This window comes from Vombatus ursinus, unplaced genomic scaffold (assembly GCF_900497805.2).
Source record: "Vombatus ursinus unplaced genomic scaffold, bare-nosed wombat genome assembly UNPS02014945.1, whole genome shotgun sequence".
Taxonomy (NCBI): Eukaryota; Metazoa; Chordata; class Mammalia; order Diprotodontia; family Vombatidae; genus Vombatus; species Vombatus ursinus.
In genome coordinates this window covers 15,875,225-15,893,105 of record NW_020954723.1, presented here as the reverse complement: position 1 = coordinate 15,893,105, position 17,881 = coordinate 15,875,225, and the positions used below count along the sequence as shown (strand labels likewise).

The following is a 17,881-nucleotide window of genomic DNA, read 5'->3' as shown; positions in this document are numbered from 1 at the left end:
TAAAAAATAGCCTATGGCAAATGGCAAAAGAGGTCCAAAAAGTCAATGAGGAGAAGAGTGCCTTCAAAAGCAGAATTGGCCAAATGGAAAAGGAGGTCCAAAACCTCACTGAAGGAAATAATTCCTTAAAAATTAGAATGGAGTAAATGGAAGCTAATGACTTTATAAGAAATCAAGAAACAATCAAACAAAACCAAAAGAGTAAAAAAATAGAAGACAATGAAATATCCCATTGGAAAAACAAATGACCTAGAAAATAAATTCAGGAGAGATAACTTAAAAATTATTGGACTATCTGAAAGCCATGATCAAAAAAAGAATCTAGACATCATCTTTCAGGAAATTATCAAGGAAAACTGCCCTGATATTCTAGAACCAGAGGACAAAATCAAAACTGAAAGAATCCATTGATAACTTCCTGAAAGAGATCCCCAAAGGATCTCCTAGGAAATATTGTAGCCAAATTCCAGAGTTCCCAGGTCAAGGAGAAAATATTGCAAGCAGCCAGAAAGAAACAATTCAAGTATTGTGGAAACACAATCAGTGTAACACAAGATTTAGCAGCTTCTATGTTAAGGAACCGCAGGGCTTGGAATATGATATTCTGAAGGGCAAAGGAGGTAGGATTACAACCAAGAATCACCTACCCAGCAAAACTGACTATAATCCTTCAGGGGGAAAAAATGGTCATTCAGTGAAATAGAGGACTTTCAAGCATTCTTGATGAAAAGACCAGAGCTGAATAGAAATTTTGACTTTCAAATACAAGACTCAAGAGAAGCATGAAGAGGTAAACAGGAAAGAGAAATCATAAGGGACTTATTAAGGTTGAACTGTTTACATTCCTACATGGAAAGATGATATTTGTAACTCATGAGACCTTTGTCAGTATTAGGGTAGTTGGAGGAAAAAAAATTATATGTATATATAGATTGATTGATAGATGGCACAGGGTGAGTTGAAGATGAAGGGGTGATATCTGGAGAATAAAATTAAGGAGTGAGAGAGGATTATACTGAGAGACGGAGAAAGGGAGATGTAGAATGGGGTAAATTATCTCACATAAAATAGACAAGAAAAGGCTTTTACAGTGGAGGGGAAAGTTGGGGAAGGTAAGGGGGAATGAGTGAATCTTATTCTCATAGGATTTGGCTTAAGGAGGGAATAACATGCACACTCAATTGGGTATGGAAACCTATCTTACCCTACAGGCAAATAGGGGACAAGGGGATAAGACAGTGTGGGGAATATAGAGGGGAGGGCAGATTGGAGGAGGGGGTAATCAAAAGCAAACACTTCTGAGGAGAGACAGGGTCAAAGGAGAGAACAGAATAAACAGGGGGAGGGATAGGATGAAGGGAAATATAGTTAGTTTTCCACAGCATCACTACTATGGAAGTGTTTTGCATGACTATACAAGTATAACCTGTATCAAGTTGCTTGCCTTCTCAATGAGGGTGGGTGGGGAGGGAGGAAGAGAGAAAATTTGGAAGCCAAAGTTTTAAAGGCAAATGTTAAAAAATTGTTTTCATAGACAACTGGGAAATAAGACATACAGGCAATGGGGTATAGAAATCTATTCTGCCCTACAGGAAAACAGAAGAGGAAGGGGTAAGAGAAGTGGGGAGAGATAGAAGGGAGGGCAGATTAGGTGAAAGGGTATTCAGAATACATGCTGTCTTGGGGTTGGGGGAGGGATGAGATGGGGAGAAAATTTGGGACTCAAAATCTGGTGGAAGTGAATGTTGAAAACTAAAAATAAATAAATTAATGAATTTTTTAAAAAAAGGAAAAAAAAAGAATGGGAAGACTAAGACATGATTGCAAGGTTCTAGGTTTATGACTAATGCCAGTACTCAGTTCAGGTTTGATGTTGAGATGAAATGAGGCACCCAAGAGTAAACAGTTAACAAGAGGATATTTACTTTGCCCTAAGACAGCAAGGATATAGAGCAACAATGCTGTGGTACCCAGCTTCTCTGGATATGGCCCCCTCTTGACTCCATATAGAATCTCATTTGGTCATTGGGCCAGGATGTGGTAAAGGACATGTAGACTCTTGTGGGCTTCAGAAATCCACCAAGTCACAGGAATCATGACTTCATGTGAATTCAACTTTTTATGCCCTTGGGTGACCAGGAAGCTACATCAGGGAAACAGGAGGTTAAATTATATCCCCAGACCACTTTGTTTCCTTTTAGGAAAAACTAATCACTGTCAAAGAAGGGAAGGAAGAAGTGTGGGCCCAAGACATTTTGTGGGGAAACACTGGTAGATGTTAGTCCTATCATGATGTGATAAAGTTTTTGGCCCTAATAAAGTTTTATCATAACATCTTTTTATTTAGCCACTCAGAACTATGGCTTTTATCCCAGTCTTCCTGGCTGTTACCTCCCAACTTCAAATTCTTGTCATAGATGATTACCAGGAAGTGGCCTAAGCCACTCTCTAAACCTTCCCTCCACCCCACCAAAAAAAAAAAAAAAAAAAAGAGATTAGGGAAACCTATAAAGAAGTGTCAAGTTCTGTTTCCTGAGGGTCCCTCTAGGTAGGAGACCAAGTATGGTTCTTTACCAATATCTTTCAAAAAATTACAAAGCTATTTCTTGAGATTCTTCACTGTGCTTCCTCATAACTTAGGTGGTAAGTCCAGTATTTTCTCCCTAGCTCTATCAGGCAGCTAGATAGTACAGTGGATAGAATTTTGGACCTGGCTCAGATCCTGAGTTCAAAACCTGTCTCAGATACTTTGTACAACTGTGGGTAAGTCACTTTACTATTATCTGTCTTAGCAGAGTCTTTATCTGTAAAATAACAATAGGACCTACCTCCTAAGTTGTTGTGAGGATAAAATTAGGTAATATTTGTGAAGTGCTTTGCAAACCTTAGGATGCTATATAAATGTTATTATTATTATTTAAAATTACCGTTTGCCTCTATTGTGCTAAATCTGGATTAAACCAGTTCTCCATCCCATAGCATCCCAACTCTCACTAGTACTGAATGGAAGAGAGATGTTTATGATCTGAGTTATCCTAGACTCCTGTTTTCAGAATAGTTGATTAGGAAGGATACACTCTGGAAGACTACCATGGAATCAGATATAACTGACCATGTTCCCGGACTTGAGAAAGTTTTCTATTGTTGCTACCCCATCAGATGTTGAACGTTTGGAAGGTGCCCTAGGATTGAGGGCATCAGGCCTGAGGTCCAGTGAAGTGCTAACCCTTCGAGATAGTAAGAGTATTCAAACTACCAAATACGAAGGCTAGGGCCCAAAATGAGTTGAACCTTATGAAAAGTATGTAAGGGGCAATAAAAAGGTGCTTTTCCCTATGTTTGAGGAAAGAAGAACAGGACAAATCCAATGCTTGGGGGTGAATGATGCTTCTACCTTCTGTCAAGGCAAATTAATTTCATATCAGAAAGGATGGAACAAACTTGGTTAAGAGGGAACTAAAGCCCTAATAGATGAAGGGATATTGAGAACATCCAGCAACATTAAATGAGTTTGTTTCCTAGAATAGAAGAAATTCACCTCGGGTTACTGAAAGAGCTTGTAGAGGATATGGCTGAATCCATTTTTGGTAACTTTAGAGTAATCACGACAAATAGGATATGTACTAGAAGACTGGAGAAAGACAAAGCATTTGAATTCCTAAGAGGAGAAAGGGTAGTTTCTGCAAATTATCATCTGATAAGCTTGATGTCAACTCCTGGCAAAATTCTAGAACAGAGTTGGTAGAGTCAGGAAACCTAGTAGCCAGTGTAGATACCAGAGTGGTTTGCCATTTCCTTCTCCATCTCATTTTGCAGATGAGGAAACTAAGGCAAATAGGGTTAAGTGAATTGCCCAGGGTCACACAGCTACTAAGTGTCTGAGCCTAGATTTGAACTCAGCAAGATGAGTCTTCTCAAATACAGATCAAATGCTCTATCCACTGCACCACCTAGCTGCTTTCTATCCTTGTGGATGAGGACACACTTCATGTAGAAAGCAGTGTTTGAACTGAGCCTTGAAGGCAACTTTAGACTCTAGAAGTTAGAGATGAGGAGGAAACACTTTCTGGATATGGGGGACATCCAGTATAAAAGAACGAGATGTGAGTCGTATTTGAGGAACAAGAAAAAGTCTCATCTAATTACACTGCAGTGTATGTGACAGTAATGTGTAATGAAGCTGGAAAGGTAGGTTGGGGGCTAGGTTGTGAAAAGCTTTAAATGCTAAACAAATTTTGATTTATCCAAGAGGAAATAAGGAAACAGTGGAGTTTGTTTAGGGAAGCAACATGGTCAGACGAGCACTTCAGAACAATTGATCACTTTCTAAGGTTTGTGGAATAGGAAGAGACTTGGGGCAGGGAAACTAATTATGCAGCTACTGCAATACTCCAGGTGAGAAGTGATTAGAGGGCTGGATTTAGAATCAGAGGACCTGGGTTCAAATTCTGCTTCTATTGCTGTGACCCTGGGTGACTTTGGGCAAGTTTCTTAACCTTTCTGGGCACCGGTTTCTTCATCAATAAATGAAGGCATTGGGGCAGCTAGGTGGCACAGTGGATAGAGCACTGACCCTGAAGTCAGGAGGACCTGAGTTCAAATCTGGCCTCAGACCAAACACTTGACACTTACTAGCTGTGTGACCCTGCGCAAGTCACTTAACCCCAACTGCCTAAAAACAAACAATAAAACAAAATAAATAAATAAATAAATAAATGAAGGCATTGGACTAGATGACCTTGGAGTTTCCTTCCATCTCTAATTCTGTGATCCTATAGTACTTCATTGGGTCATAACCAATCATCAAAACTGAAATGGATCGTACTTTAGCAAAATTCAAATTCAAGTAAGGATGGTATAACAAATAAATTTGTGTTGCATGAGAATTTAGGGTTGCCCATCAAGCAATGGCCGCTGGAATTGAGGCTCCTATTTTGGATCCTATCTGCAGTCGGTAAGGGGGCCGTGGTGATTTATCATCACACTTGGATTATCTGAGTTGCCTCTGTGAGAAGCTGTCACTGCTGCCCACAGCTATACCTTTCCCCATAGCAACAAGTATACTGGAAGTGAGGCTTAAAGATGACTGTCCCTCTCTTCCTCTTCTACCTATGCCATTCTACCTTACTACTGAGTGTTGTACTTGCATTTAGTTCAGGTATAGTGAAGGACTTCTTTTTTATGCCCCAGATGAGTAATAAATCGGGATGTAATCTAGCATGACCCCATATGGGATCTTGACCCACAGTTTAAGAAGCGCTGAAGAAGTCATGAGTGGAAAAAGTTTAAGAAGTCCTGATAGAGAGGTGTGAATACACACATATACATCTATGTTTGTATGTGTATACATATGCATACTGTCCTCTTGGCTGATCCAGACCCGTAGGACAACTTATTAGATTCAGGATGCCGAAGTTTGGCTAGGGGTAGTGAGAGTTAGGAGCCAGAAGTGAATAAAAGAGTCAAATTGCCTGGAATTTTCCAGGATCTTCTGAGATTCTAATGTTTCTTCATAAGATGTAAACAAAAAAAACCAAGAAATTTAAATAAAAGTTATTAAGACTAAGGTACATTAGAGCATATAGGCTAACCAGAGGTGGAATCTTTATTTCACAAGATTCAAGATATAGTACAAAACGAATCTGTACATCTTTCTATTAACAGGATTTTTTTGTTTACACAATTATATTACACTTCACCAACCTTTATACTGCATTTTAAAAAGTACAAAATAAATTTACAAAAAAGCTTACCATGTTATTTCTTCACAATGCCAATTGATAATATTTTACGGTCTTTTATAACTTCTGCCTCCCCTATATATAGTTATATATATATAGTGGTTATCTTGATCATACCAAACCTTGTAATTATTTTTGTACGAAATAGAACACATAGTTAGTTTGTCTAAATAGGAAAATAATGGTACAAATAAGATTCCTTATATACACCTAATCTCTCCTTTAAATATACTAAATCTGAATTGTATTAGCGGAAACAGACACGTTAGAATATGTTTAAAATTTTTTCTTTACCTTGCTTTTAACTTTCTTGAAGATCAAAGGAGAAATTTATTGAGCTTCTTTTCATTAATTATTACATATTTAAAGACCATCGAAGGCCTTGGACAATATTGCATTCAGAAAACTTATACTTCCATTTTAATTGGAAAGTCAAGTGTGATGAAAAATTCACATGAAGACAGAATCTTTTAAGTTCCATTTCTTTTGCTACTGTTATTTGCTCTATCCTTAAAGTCATAATAATGTGCACTATACATTAAACTCATTTTCAAAAATGAACAACACTAGCTGGCATATGTGTGTGTGAGTGTGTGTGTGTACGTGTGTATATATGTTGGAGGGGGAATACATACCTCACAATGCTCTTTTTGGCAGCTAAAGGGACTGTTTTCTTTAAGTACTTTGTTTTGAAATGTAAATCCAAACCTATATACAGGTGAGGTTTTTTTTTTGTGAGAATGTAATTACACATGCTACACACACCGACTGCTGTGGTATTCATTTTAAGACTATCTGCATGCAAGTTTCTGAAGTATTGGTTGGCAGAACAAAGACAGAAAGTAAGAAGGAAGGGGAATAAAGAAAAAAAGTGGGAAGGAGAAAATCTATAATGAATTATTTTTAGCTTCCTAGAGGCATTAATAGTTCTTTAATTAAATAAAGCATCAGAGTATCACTAGGTCTCTGGTGGAAGTTTCCAAAATTTCCCAGTGGTGTGAAATCAAACAGTTTAGCAATAAAACAAAAAAGTCATATACTAACCTTTATATGCAGAAAGGTTACAGATCCTCAAAAATGTTAATGATTCACAATTTGATTTATATGTTAAATAATGAATTTTGAGTAAAAGTCATTTGATCTCTCTTCTCTCTGCCACTATATGTTAACCGAAAATAAGACCTACTACAAAAATTGGGAAGGTAAAGGAAAACCCAATACCACTACAGTAAAATAAAATGGATGATATGATGGAAATACTCAAGAATCTGAAACAGTTGGAAAAACTAAATGCACAATAGTAAATATGCCTAAAGTACTACTATTGTTTTCTTTCTCAGAAGAAGATACAATACAAAATGGATCAGGAGAGCATGGGATTACCATGGAGAAATGAAGCCATACTATATCAGTTACCTATAAATTCTATTATTAAAACTCCTGAATCCCTGAGTTAGTTTAATGTCACTGACATTAACTAGCTTCTGCTACTGTCATTTTATTCAAATGGATGCCATTTGATTAGGTTAGCGTTGACTATTGTTTTAGGGAAAAAACTAAAACCAAACTTCCTTATCCCAGAGAAAAAATGGGGCAAAGTCTACTCACTTCCATAGATTTTTTAAATATAGCGAATGAATTGAATTATATAGACCTGCAGGTACTGACACTAGAGGAAATTAGGAAATGAAGAGACACAGAGAAAGGGACATGGGATATTTTTTATTTTAATCAAGGATTTGGGAAATGGCAATTGGGGAATTGATATAAAATAATTTATTAAATGGTGAATAAGGCTGTGATTTGTCCATCCGGCCTTTATGTAATGAATATTCTGCATAACAGAATTGATTCTTACAGAACTACTAGAGAGGAAATGAAGCAAAAATTCTATGGGGAAACAAATTTGAAATTGAAGAGAGATTATGTTTTTTAAAAAGGTGAGTTACTAGAATTTATATTAATCTTACAGTTTGGGTTTTTAAATAAATTCAATACTGTTCCACTCGACTGAAGTGAGATCACAACCTGGTCTCACCTTGCATTACACTGCAGTTACTTTTAGGGGGTGTATAGGGAAGAAAGGAGCAGGGAAAATGAAGATGCACTCAATACCATTAACACTCAAACTGATAAATTTAAGAGTGTGCATAAATTTTGTTAGCATTTAAAATCTGAACTTCACAAAACAACCATTTTAACTTTTGAGGGGAAAAATTCCCAAAATTTCCCATATTTAATTTAGAAGCAAGTTACCTGGAAGGAAAGCTCGCTGACCAAGCTGGTAACACACATGAAGTATAAAACTTCACCTCAAAGTCTTTATGTTCACTGGAGACTGACGAAATCTATTTCTAAACAAAATGTCAGCCCCAGAAACTAAAGCCATGCCACAATGGAAGCAATTAACTCTTTACATATTACCACAGATAATGGGTTATGGGAAAAGAGTGTCAAAGTTAGTTTAAGTAGGATGAGGTCTGCTGGGGAAGGAAAAAGCCTGCTCAGTAAGCTGAACTACTGAAGTGCTCACATCTCCTAATAATAAAAATCTAGTGAAGTTTTAATTCACATGCATTCTCTCGTCCTAAGAAAACCAAGTTCTCGGTTTGTTTTGAGATCCCAGCCAGATTCAAACTGGGGATAATATCAAGTGTCCCAATGCTCTGTGGGAAGATAGTAAAAATGAGATAGCTAAGCAAGTGATTCATCTTTCAATACAACTGACAAACCAGCAGAGGAGAGAATCTACCTTTAAAAATTTAAAAGGCTTTGGTTTTCTTCAACTGCTGAGGTTAGCCAAACTTTAGTTCTCTTGTCCATTTGAATTTAATATTGTAATGGTATTCACCATACACTGTTTCCTGGCAAAGATCTTTCACATTTAACGATTCAGGATGTTGATCCAACTATCTTTCTGTGCTTGTGCAAAATGAAATGCAAGTAGAAATAAATTCCAGAAGCAAATGCTCCAACTTTGGTACACCATGCAGAGTGTCTGACATTGTATTCTGATTTCTCACATTTAATCCATCCTCTGGTTTCTGTATCACAGTTCTGTGTACCCAAAATAAACAAATTATACTTGGGTGGATGATGGGCAACGTCATGTAGTAGAGCCAGGACATGGTTCACTATGTTTACAGATTTCCTTTTCTTATCAAAGGAAATTCACATAAAACTTTTTAATGTTAATTTTTCATTGATCTTTGGAGGAGAGAAATTATGCAGGACCCAGAGTAATTAATGAGATGCTTGTAAAGTGTGACTAACATCAGGAATAAGGAAGCTCTTACTCTTCCTTTTAAAATAATGTGAATATGTAGATATGTACACTTGCAATATGGATCAGTAAAATAATTTATCTCATTTATCACAGTTCTGGAACACTTTGATGACGTAATTTCTTTTTACTTAAAAAGCAAGTTTTGTTTTCAGACTTTCAAACATGTTAAAAGTTGAACTTGCAATTGAGTTTTCCTTTCGTACATTGATCAGTTTCTAGTGTCAGTGCATAAGACCTTAATATAGTTGATATAAGGACTTTTGCATACTAAGAGAATGACCAACAGAACTTAAGAAAGACAGCTGGATACAGTAGACATTACTTTGAGTATCTCACATATGTTTCCAGGAAAAACTAAATGAAAGCCAATGAAAATTATTATTTCATATGGCACTGAAACAAACATTCAACTCAGTGTAGGTAAGAGTTACTTATCCCTGAAAATAAAGGCATCAGATTCTAAGCAGCTTTAAGAATTAAATGCTTCTTTGTGCCTCTTTTGGGAGGTGGCCACTGATCCAAAGTCCTTATCACAATGCAAGTGTTCTCAACAAACAGATCCCATTCCTTCATGGTTGACGATGGTTAAGGCTCCACAGGGAAGCTGTTATTGAGGGGGCTGCTGTTCTCGTCGAGGCTCCTGTTGAGGGGGTGGAGCTGGCCGTGGCCCTAGAGGCCTCCGGATTGCTTGGTGTTGTCTCTGCCTGTAAGCTATGACTGTTCCCAATAGTAACGCGATGATAATCATGAGATAAATGTCCCACTCTGGTCCCAAAAGTTGGTCCATATCAAAGTAGGAGAAGATTTCCCGTATCTTAATGAAAATACAATATCATGTTACATTCGTAGAATGTTAGAAAGGAAAGTATTAAAAATGGTTCGATAATGCCAATAAACTGGAAATCAATACCACATTATTTGATTAAAATGTTTGGTTTTAGGGATGATGTATTTATTCCCCTCTGTATGTCAGCTCTCTTTTAGTAATGAAAATTGGACGGCTACACTGTTTCTCTGGGGGAGCTAACAAAGGATTTCAAAGTTTAGAGAACTGTCTTTGGTGAATTCTTTCTTTAGGGTTTAGCAAAAAAAATCCCTTTAAAAATAACATCTCCACTTATACTAAAGAAAACAAAGTGACAGCATGGTACAGTGGATGGAGAATCAGACTTAAAGCCAGGAAGACCAGGGTTCAAGTCCTGCATCTGAAACAAACTGGCTGTGTGACCCATAGAACCATGGCTCTAAGCAACTCACTAAGATAATCAATTGCAGAGAAGATGGCAACTGGAATTGGTAGAGGGAGTCTCCTCTTCAGAAATTCCCTAAATCAACGAAATCATAGGAGGTCTAGTCCCTATCCCTACAGGTGTCTATTAGACAAAGACCTACCTATGAAGTCTATGATACTTTTAAGTGTGGAAGTTATAAACTTATCCTCTACTTATTCTTACATGTGATCAGAGAACTGAAAAGGAACTATTTTTGGAACTGGGATAGAGAATTTTTTGAAAAAGAGTATTTGGAGGTAACACTTGAAAAAAAAAGATTATACAAAGCTATGGTATTTGGAAGGTCTCTAGCTTAGATAAAAGAAAAAAAAAATCACTCACGCTGGCATCACGTATGTACTGTAAAGAGTAAACAACCGCAAGCTTGCAGAGGGCCAGGAACACTGGAACTTGAGCATCTGGGCTTGCTTCAGCAGCCATATCATAAAAGCGCTTGGCGAGGTGAATATCCTACAACGCAGCACACAATATATTTAATACTGATTTCAGAAGATTAAAAAAAAAAAAACCAAACCTGTTTAACTTGCAGTTACTGCATAGCCAAGGTAGATGCTTCTAATTTAACAAGAAACTGTTAACTGAAAACTTAAAAGAATTTACCAAATTTTCGTTTGTTTGAGATGTTTACTTATTTGCTTTAACAATTCCTACAACTATCCCCATAGTCCTCATTCACATCATTTAACTCTTCATTTTTAATTACCTTTCTATTGAAAGTTAGGATAAACTTTGATTTTTTTTCAACAAACACATGCACACACTTCCTTCAGCATACTTATATAAACATATACACCCTTGTATATATCAACACTTGCTCTAGATATTTGATTAGCTCCTTATCTATTCACACCTGATCCTAATAAAATCTTTTAGCTACTTTTTGAACAAAAATCACAGGATCATAGGATCACAGGTTTAGAGCTGGAAAGGATCATCGAGCCCAACATCCCCATTTTACAGATGAGAAAACTGAAGCCCAGAGAGGCAAAATGCCTTGCCATCGGTGAAAACAGATACTAAGTATCATGGCAGGGATTTGAAGTAAAATAGTAGAGATAACAATGGATTTACACCTAGGAAGATCTGGGCTCACATGTAGCCTCTGATACCTACGCTATGTGACCCATGGCAAGTCACTTAACTTCTTTGTGACTCAGTTTTCTCATTCATAATACAAGAGGGGAGGATTCAATGGGTTTTAAGTTCCCTTCCAGCTTTAAATCGATAATCCTATGAACCCAGAATATTTGATTCTAAATCCTGTATTCTTTCCACTAAATAGTACTATTCTATAGCATTACATTCATTATATTTCTTTCCATTGCTCTTTAAGTCAAAACTGTGAAGTATTGCACTGATTTCCAATAAATAAACACATATGGATATATGAGTGTGAGTGTTTGTGTGTGTGTTGAGTTATTCAGTCATGTCTGACTTTTCATAACCCTGTGGACCACAGCACACCAATACTGTCCATGGGGTTTTCTTGGCAAAGATGCTGGAATGATTTGCCATTTCCTTCTCCAGTGGATTAAGGCAAAGAGAGGTTAAGTGACTTGCCCAAAGTCAGACAGCTAGTAAGTGTCTGAGGCCAGATTTAAACTCAGGTCTTCCTGACTTCAGGCCCAGCACTCTATTCATTGAGAAACCACCTAGTTCTCTCTCTCTTTCTCTCTCTCTCTCTCTCTCTGTGTATGTGTAAATATCTATTTATAAAAAATATTTTTTAAAAACAAAGAGGGACTCTAGCATATTTGGTAGATCTTCCACAGAGGATTTACTGCATTAATTTCTATTTCATCAAGTTGTCAAAGAGTTAGGAAAACTCTTACCTGTTATCTTTAAGTATGTAGGTTTTAAGAAGTAAGAATTTTTGGTATTAAGAATTTTTTTTGGAGACTTGTAAAAATGTGCAATGAAGCAGGGTTTAGGAAACATTGTTGTAGATAAAATAAATTCAAGATTATTACCAAAAGTTACAGATACATTTAATAGACAAAAATTGGGCTTTAGCTGTGCTCACCTGTTTAATGCCAAGTCCTTTTTCATGCATGTACCCCAGGTTAAACATAGCTTGTGCACTGTGCTGCTGCTCAGATGCTAGTCGATAATGAATAAATGCTGTCTCATAATCAACATCAGTGCCGAAGCCATAGAAATGGTAGTCTCCAAGCTTAATTCTAGCAACAGTGTAGCCTAAGAGAAAACCATACCAAAGCATTAATTTAAAACATTAATTTTAAAAAGGTCTATACTAGTTGTTTCTTTCTCTGTTAATATTAAGCGTATTTCCATAAAACAGATTATAATTTTAATCCATTCTAACGTAAGCTCCTTAAAGGCAGAGACTGCCTTATTTCCTCTTTCTACACCCAGCACCTAGCATACAGTTGGGTACTTAATAAATTTTTACTGAATTAAATTTCTATTTTCAGTATGCAGATTTTACCAGCAAATTTTCGGTCAAACTGCATATTTGGTAAAAACGTTAATTAAAAGTGTTACTCCTTTATTCCCTAAAAGGCTAAGATAGAAGGCTAAAGAATAGAAAGAACAACCCCTCTAAGTGGCTGGAGATGGCTCTTTCCTTCACTGATACTTTTCGGCAAGGGCTCAACCACTGTCTCCATCATTTTTTCCAAGTTTTTAAAGCACCATAGGGCGGCTTGCGCTGAAGCTTGGTGGAAAGAGAAAGCCAATCCACAGGGCTAGATGAGGGTTAGGGAATGGTGAACAGGATGGAGAGAGGCCAAAATTATGAGATGATGGTCTAATTCTACTTTATCTTTCATTCGTATTCTCTTCTTAAGAAATTTCAAAAGTAATTATGTGCTATATGGCAAAATGATAGCCCTGTAGAAGAGTTATGTAAGTTTCAGGCAACTTTTTAAGTGTTACTAAAAGGTATATTTTAGGATAATTGCTAATTTCCAACTAGGATTTTAATAGTAGTGATCACGGGACCTACATTTCTATTTTAATAAAGGATAATAAGAGAAGCTCACATTTACATAGTACTTTCAGGGTTACAAAGTCCTTTCCCAAAACTAGCCTGAAGTAGGGGGTACATGTCGTACTATGAAGGTGAGGAGACAAACACCTGAGAAAACAAATGGCATGCTCACAGTAGTACAGTTACTCAGTGGTGAAACTGAGAACTGAACCCAGGTCTTTCTGACTCCAAGTCCAAGGCTCTTTCCATTACACTATGATGCTGTGCTAAAGTTCAATTTGTTACACAGTAACTTCAACATTTATTAAGCATGACTTATGTAGGAGAAACTATGTAATTGTGGAGGAAGAAAAATTAGACACTTTATGCCCTCCTGGAGCTCATCATGACAGATGTAAGTATACAGTAAAAGAATGAATTTTTTTTTTTAATTAAGCATTTACTGCTTGCCAAACACTATGCTGAGTTCTGAGGATACAAATGCAAAAGTAAAGACAGCCCTTGCTCTCAAGAAGCTTACTTTCTAATGGGGGGAGACATAGGTGAACAGAAGGTCCAGAAAGTTAAAAGGATTGGGAGTAGGGCCATGGGAACCAGAATGACACACTCCTTCCAGAAAAATGGTAGAATTAGTCTGATCATGGTTTTAGAACTAAAAGGTAGATGGGAAGAGGGTATGTGTTGAGACAAGGTAGCTGTCAATAAGATGGCTGTGGAGTTGGGAATGAATGAAGTATGACTCGTCTAAAGTACTGAGATAAGGAGGAGAGTCACCAAACAGGACAGCAGGGCCTCAGCATGGAAGTTCTAGAGATGAAAAGATTCTAAGGTGGGGTGGGAAGGGAGGGGGTAATAATTACAGACTGGAAAAAATCGTGGAAGGCTTTGTGAAAGAGATGGCATTTGAGCTGGGCCTCAAAAGGTCAATCCATTGGTAAGCATTTATTAAGGGCCTACTATCCCCAGTACGAGCCACTGGGGATGTCCTTCTTTCAAGGAACTTGGGAGATGAGTACTATATACGAAGGCACACAGAATGAACACTGAGAGAACAGATGTAAATAAATACAAAGTAGTTAAATAAAAGATCGTTTGGGAGGAAGAGCACTAATAGTTGTGGGGATAAGGAGGTGCATCATGAAAAAAGTGAGGGATTCCATGAGGCAGGTGTGAGAAGTGACTGCATTCCATACCTTTGGGATGGCTGGTGGAAACGTATGGAGACGGGTGTGTAAAAGGAACAGTGAGAAGGCCAATTTGGCAAGACTGTGAAGTTTAGGAGTCAGTCAGTCAAACGATCAGTTAGGAGGCAATTGCAATAATGGTGACAGATAATTAGGGTTGTATTAAGATGGTATATTATAGTGGTACAGAAGTGACAAGATGTGGAAATTAAATGGATGTGAGGTGATGGAGAATGAGGAGTCAAGGACAGTGCCAAAGTTTTAAATCTAGGAAAAATGACAATGCCTTTACTAGAAATAGAAATGTTTGGAAGACAGTTAATTAAGTTCTGTTTTTAAACATGTTGAATTTGAGATGTCTCAGGGATATCGAGTTTGAAGCATCCAACAGATGACTGCTGATATGGGAGTGAAACTCAGGAGAGATGGATAGAAGTTTAACAACAGGCAATATCTTTCCTACTTTAGTATCAAGGTAAAAAATGACATCATTTAAATTTTACCCAGGATACAGCAAATATGGCAGGACACTCTGGTGAAATTCACTATTGGAATGATAACTCACCTTGGGAGGCTGCCCTGTTCCAATGCAGCAAAGCTCTGGGATAGGTTTCATTCTCACCTACAATGCTGGCTTCTTCTAGAGGAAACAGAGTGAGATACCAGTAAGACACTATATATCAAGGCACAATTTCTGCCTTGCTTAACTGACAATGCTGGATGTGAGGTGTTTTTAGTAGTAATCTATTTTAAAATGTTTCTTCTATACTGGGCTAAGACACTTCATTCCAAAATACTAATATTATTGAACTGCAGTATCCCCACACCAACATAGTGTCTTGCACAAATGTGGTACTTAATGAATATATGTTGAATTGACATGAAAGCTGGGTTCAGGAAAAGCTATTAAGTAAAGTCACTATACATACAGCCTGTTTTTTGTCATCACTACATTAAACCTCTATTTTATTTTGTTTTAATAAATTTACTTAGTGTTAAAAACATCCAAAAGATTTTCTACCAATATTTACATTATTCTGCTACTTGAGCAATTAAAGTGCTTAATCATTTTATGTCTAGTTTCAAGTCTGTCTGAATTGTCAAGTACAATTACAATTACAAGAAAATATTACATCTTTAAAAAAGGCTAAGGTCAAAGTGACTTCATAACCAAAATCCCATTTTTAGACTATGACTATTCAATTCAATTCAACAAGCACCTACTAAGCATCTACAATGTACTAGGGACTGAGGAAACAGGAAAAAAATGAAACAAAAAGGTACCTGACCTCAAGGAATTTATTCTATTAGGAGGGAGGATTTAAAATATTGGCTACTAAGTCTTAATTATAAGCTTAGCTTCACAGCAACATCATCCTTCTGTGGATGGTATCTGTTTGGTTACAGACATTCTACACTTAACTAGTACAGTCAAGGTGTGACCACGGAGGTGGTAGAGATAACTCCCAATAATGTTTCAGGGAAAAAACCTCATTCTAATGAAAATGATCAAAAATATATTTAGTCCAGGTAAAAAGCACTTATAGAACTAGGATATAAGACAGATCAGCATTTAAACCCTTCTTCAGCCCTAGTGATGAAAGGATTCTGCTTATTTTCAAAGTATTTTAACTTGTACGGTTAGTACAAATACTAAATATGTGGTAAATACAAATACTATGGTTATTAGATTTGCTGGAATTAATGAGGTCATAACCTCTATCAACTTTCTGTCCCATATGTAATGTCATAGTGATGCTCTGGATTCAGACTCGGTTTTTTTTACTTCCCCAAAGGTCTGAGCTTTCCCAGGGCCCAGATGGGGGCCTGCAGCAAAGGTTCCATGACAATGGGGCTTGGAGGTAAGACTATGGGAGTAAAGAGAGCTAGACAGTGTCAAGAACAACTGGCTTGGATACTTAATAGCATCTTCAATATCTACTAGTAGAACTAGATCTACTGCTTGGTGACCCCGGCTCTCATTGTCAATCAGACAGTAAGTCAGTAAGAGAAATGTTACCATTTGCTTAAATGACAAATGAAATTAGACTTGGTATACTATCTGGTTGGAGAGTCTAGTTCAATGCTGACATATGAAGGCCACAGAAATTGCCTTTAAATAGATACAATACTAAAGCTGAAACAATTAGTTACAACTAACAGTTAGTTGACTCCATATCAAGAGTCCCATTTGTTTGATTCTCATTAACTGTATACCACACCTAAAGACGGATCAGATGGAAGTGAGAACTTAGAACTCTTAACAGCTCCAGTTACTACTAATTCCTAAAAATGTAAAAGACAGAGAAAACAACAATGAAGATTTCCTAAGAGAAATAGCTTCTTTGTGACTTCAAACTTTTTAACTATGTGTGAACTGCTATGTTCTAAACCCTTACTCTGATCCAGAATGAAGGCTGCGTTGCTTTGGGCCACTTCATAGCCTTGTTCTGCCAACAGGAGATACTGGACCACAGCAGCATTGGAGTCACCATCTTTATAACTGTTATAGGCAGACATGAGCCTCTCAGACCAACGGCCTCTTTCACACACATTTTTAAATAACTGAGGAAAGAGAAAAGAAATAAACGGAAGGGGAGATAAGCTTTTCCAGAAAAAAACTCTACTAGTAATTTCTGCCACAGTACAATATATTTTTAAAGAAACTCTTGAAGTTAAGACTGAGGATATTCTTTGGATATTTTATTAAATTCATTTAATGTACACAACACATCATATATAACATCTGACATATATTGGCTAGGTGACCATGAGCAAGTCACTTAACCTTGAGGTGGGCTAGGAAACTCTCTAAAACTGTAAGTTACAGAGAAGGTGCTGACCTGCATTGGTAAGAGGGAGCTTCCTTATCTAGAAGTTTCCTATATCAATGAAATCAAAGGTATAGTCTCCCTCAACTTACTTTGTAATTCCAAGCATCATGGAAAGCTATTTAAAATTGTTTTGAAACCTGAATCTGACAGACCACTAGCTTTATTATCTTCCCCTCAAGGTTTGATCACCAGTTTTATACATTATCTTCCCCTCAAGAAAGATTCTCATGAAATATTTTGTAATTCTGTAACTTTAGTTGCAGGAAGTCTTCTTATAAAGAATCCAACAAACCTTTAAAAAAATCTATCAATTTCCTCAGAATTTATAAAAATCTATCAATTTCCTCAGAATTTATCAGTTTTAGATGCATAGCTACTACACATCCTAAAGGAAGTCTTTTACATGAGCTAAAGATGAGACACTAAGAAAGAGAGGCATGTGACACAGTGGACAGATACGGGTTTGAAGTCAGGAAGAATTTGTTTCAAGTTCTATTCTGACACACCACTGTATATGCAATGCTGGGGAAGTCACTTTACCTTTCAATGCCCTAGGCAACTCTCTTAGATTCTAAGTAGCAGAGCAGGTGC

The 17,881-nt window shown here is 37.0% G+C and overlaps 1 protein-coding gene across 2 annotated transcripts in view; it reads right to left on the bottom strand.

The window, feature by feature from the left end:
* Window positions 1-2,045: 2,045 nt before the first annotated feature.
* The window catches only part of SEL1L (SEL1L, ERAD E3 ligase adaptor subunit), a 77,921-nt gene continuing 62,085 nt past the window's right edge, over window positions 2,046-17,881 (bottom strand). Inside the window, exons 17-21 of one of the 2 annotated variants that reach the window (XM_027844753.1) lie at window positions 16,856-17,021; window positions 15,022-15,096; window positions 12,343-12,515; window positions 10,641-10,769; window positions 2,046-2,143 (exon numbers count right to left, since the gene is read on the bottom strand). In XM_027844753.1, the coding sequence (XP_027700554.1) occupies window positions 2,120-2,143; window positions 10,641-10,769; window positions 12,343-12,515; window positions 15,022-15,096; window positions 16,856-17,021 (567 nt within the window). In that variant the 3' untranslated portion in view covers window positions 2,046-2,119. Of the gene's footprint in view, window positions 2,144-5,580; window positions 9,842-10,640; window positions 10,770-12,342; window positions 12,516-15,021; window positions 15,097-16,855; window positions 17,022-17,881 lie in introns of those variants that run through there. The other variant, XM_027844754.1, reaches the window with a different exon arrangement.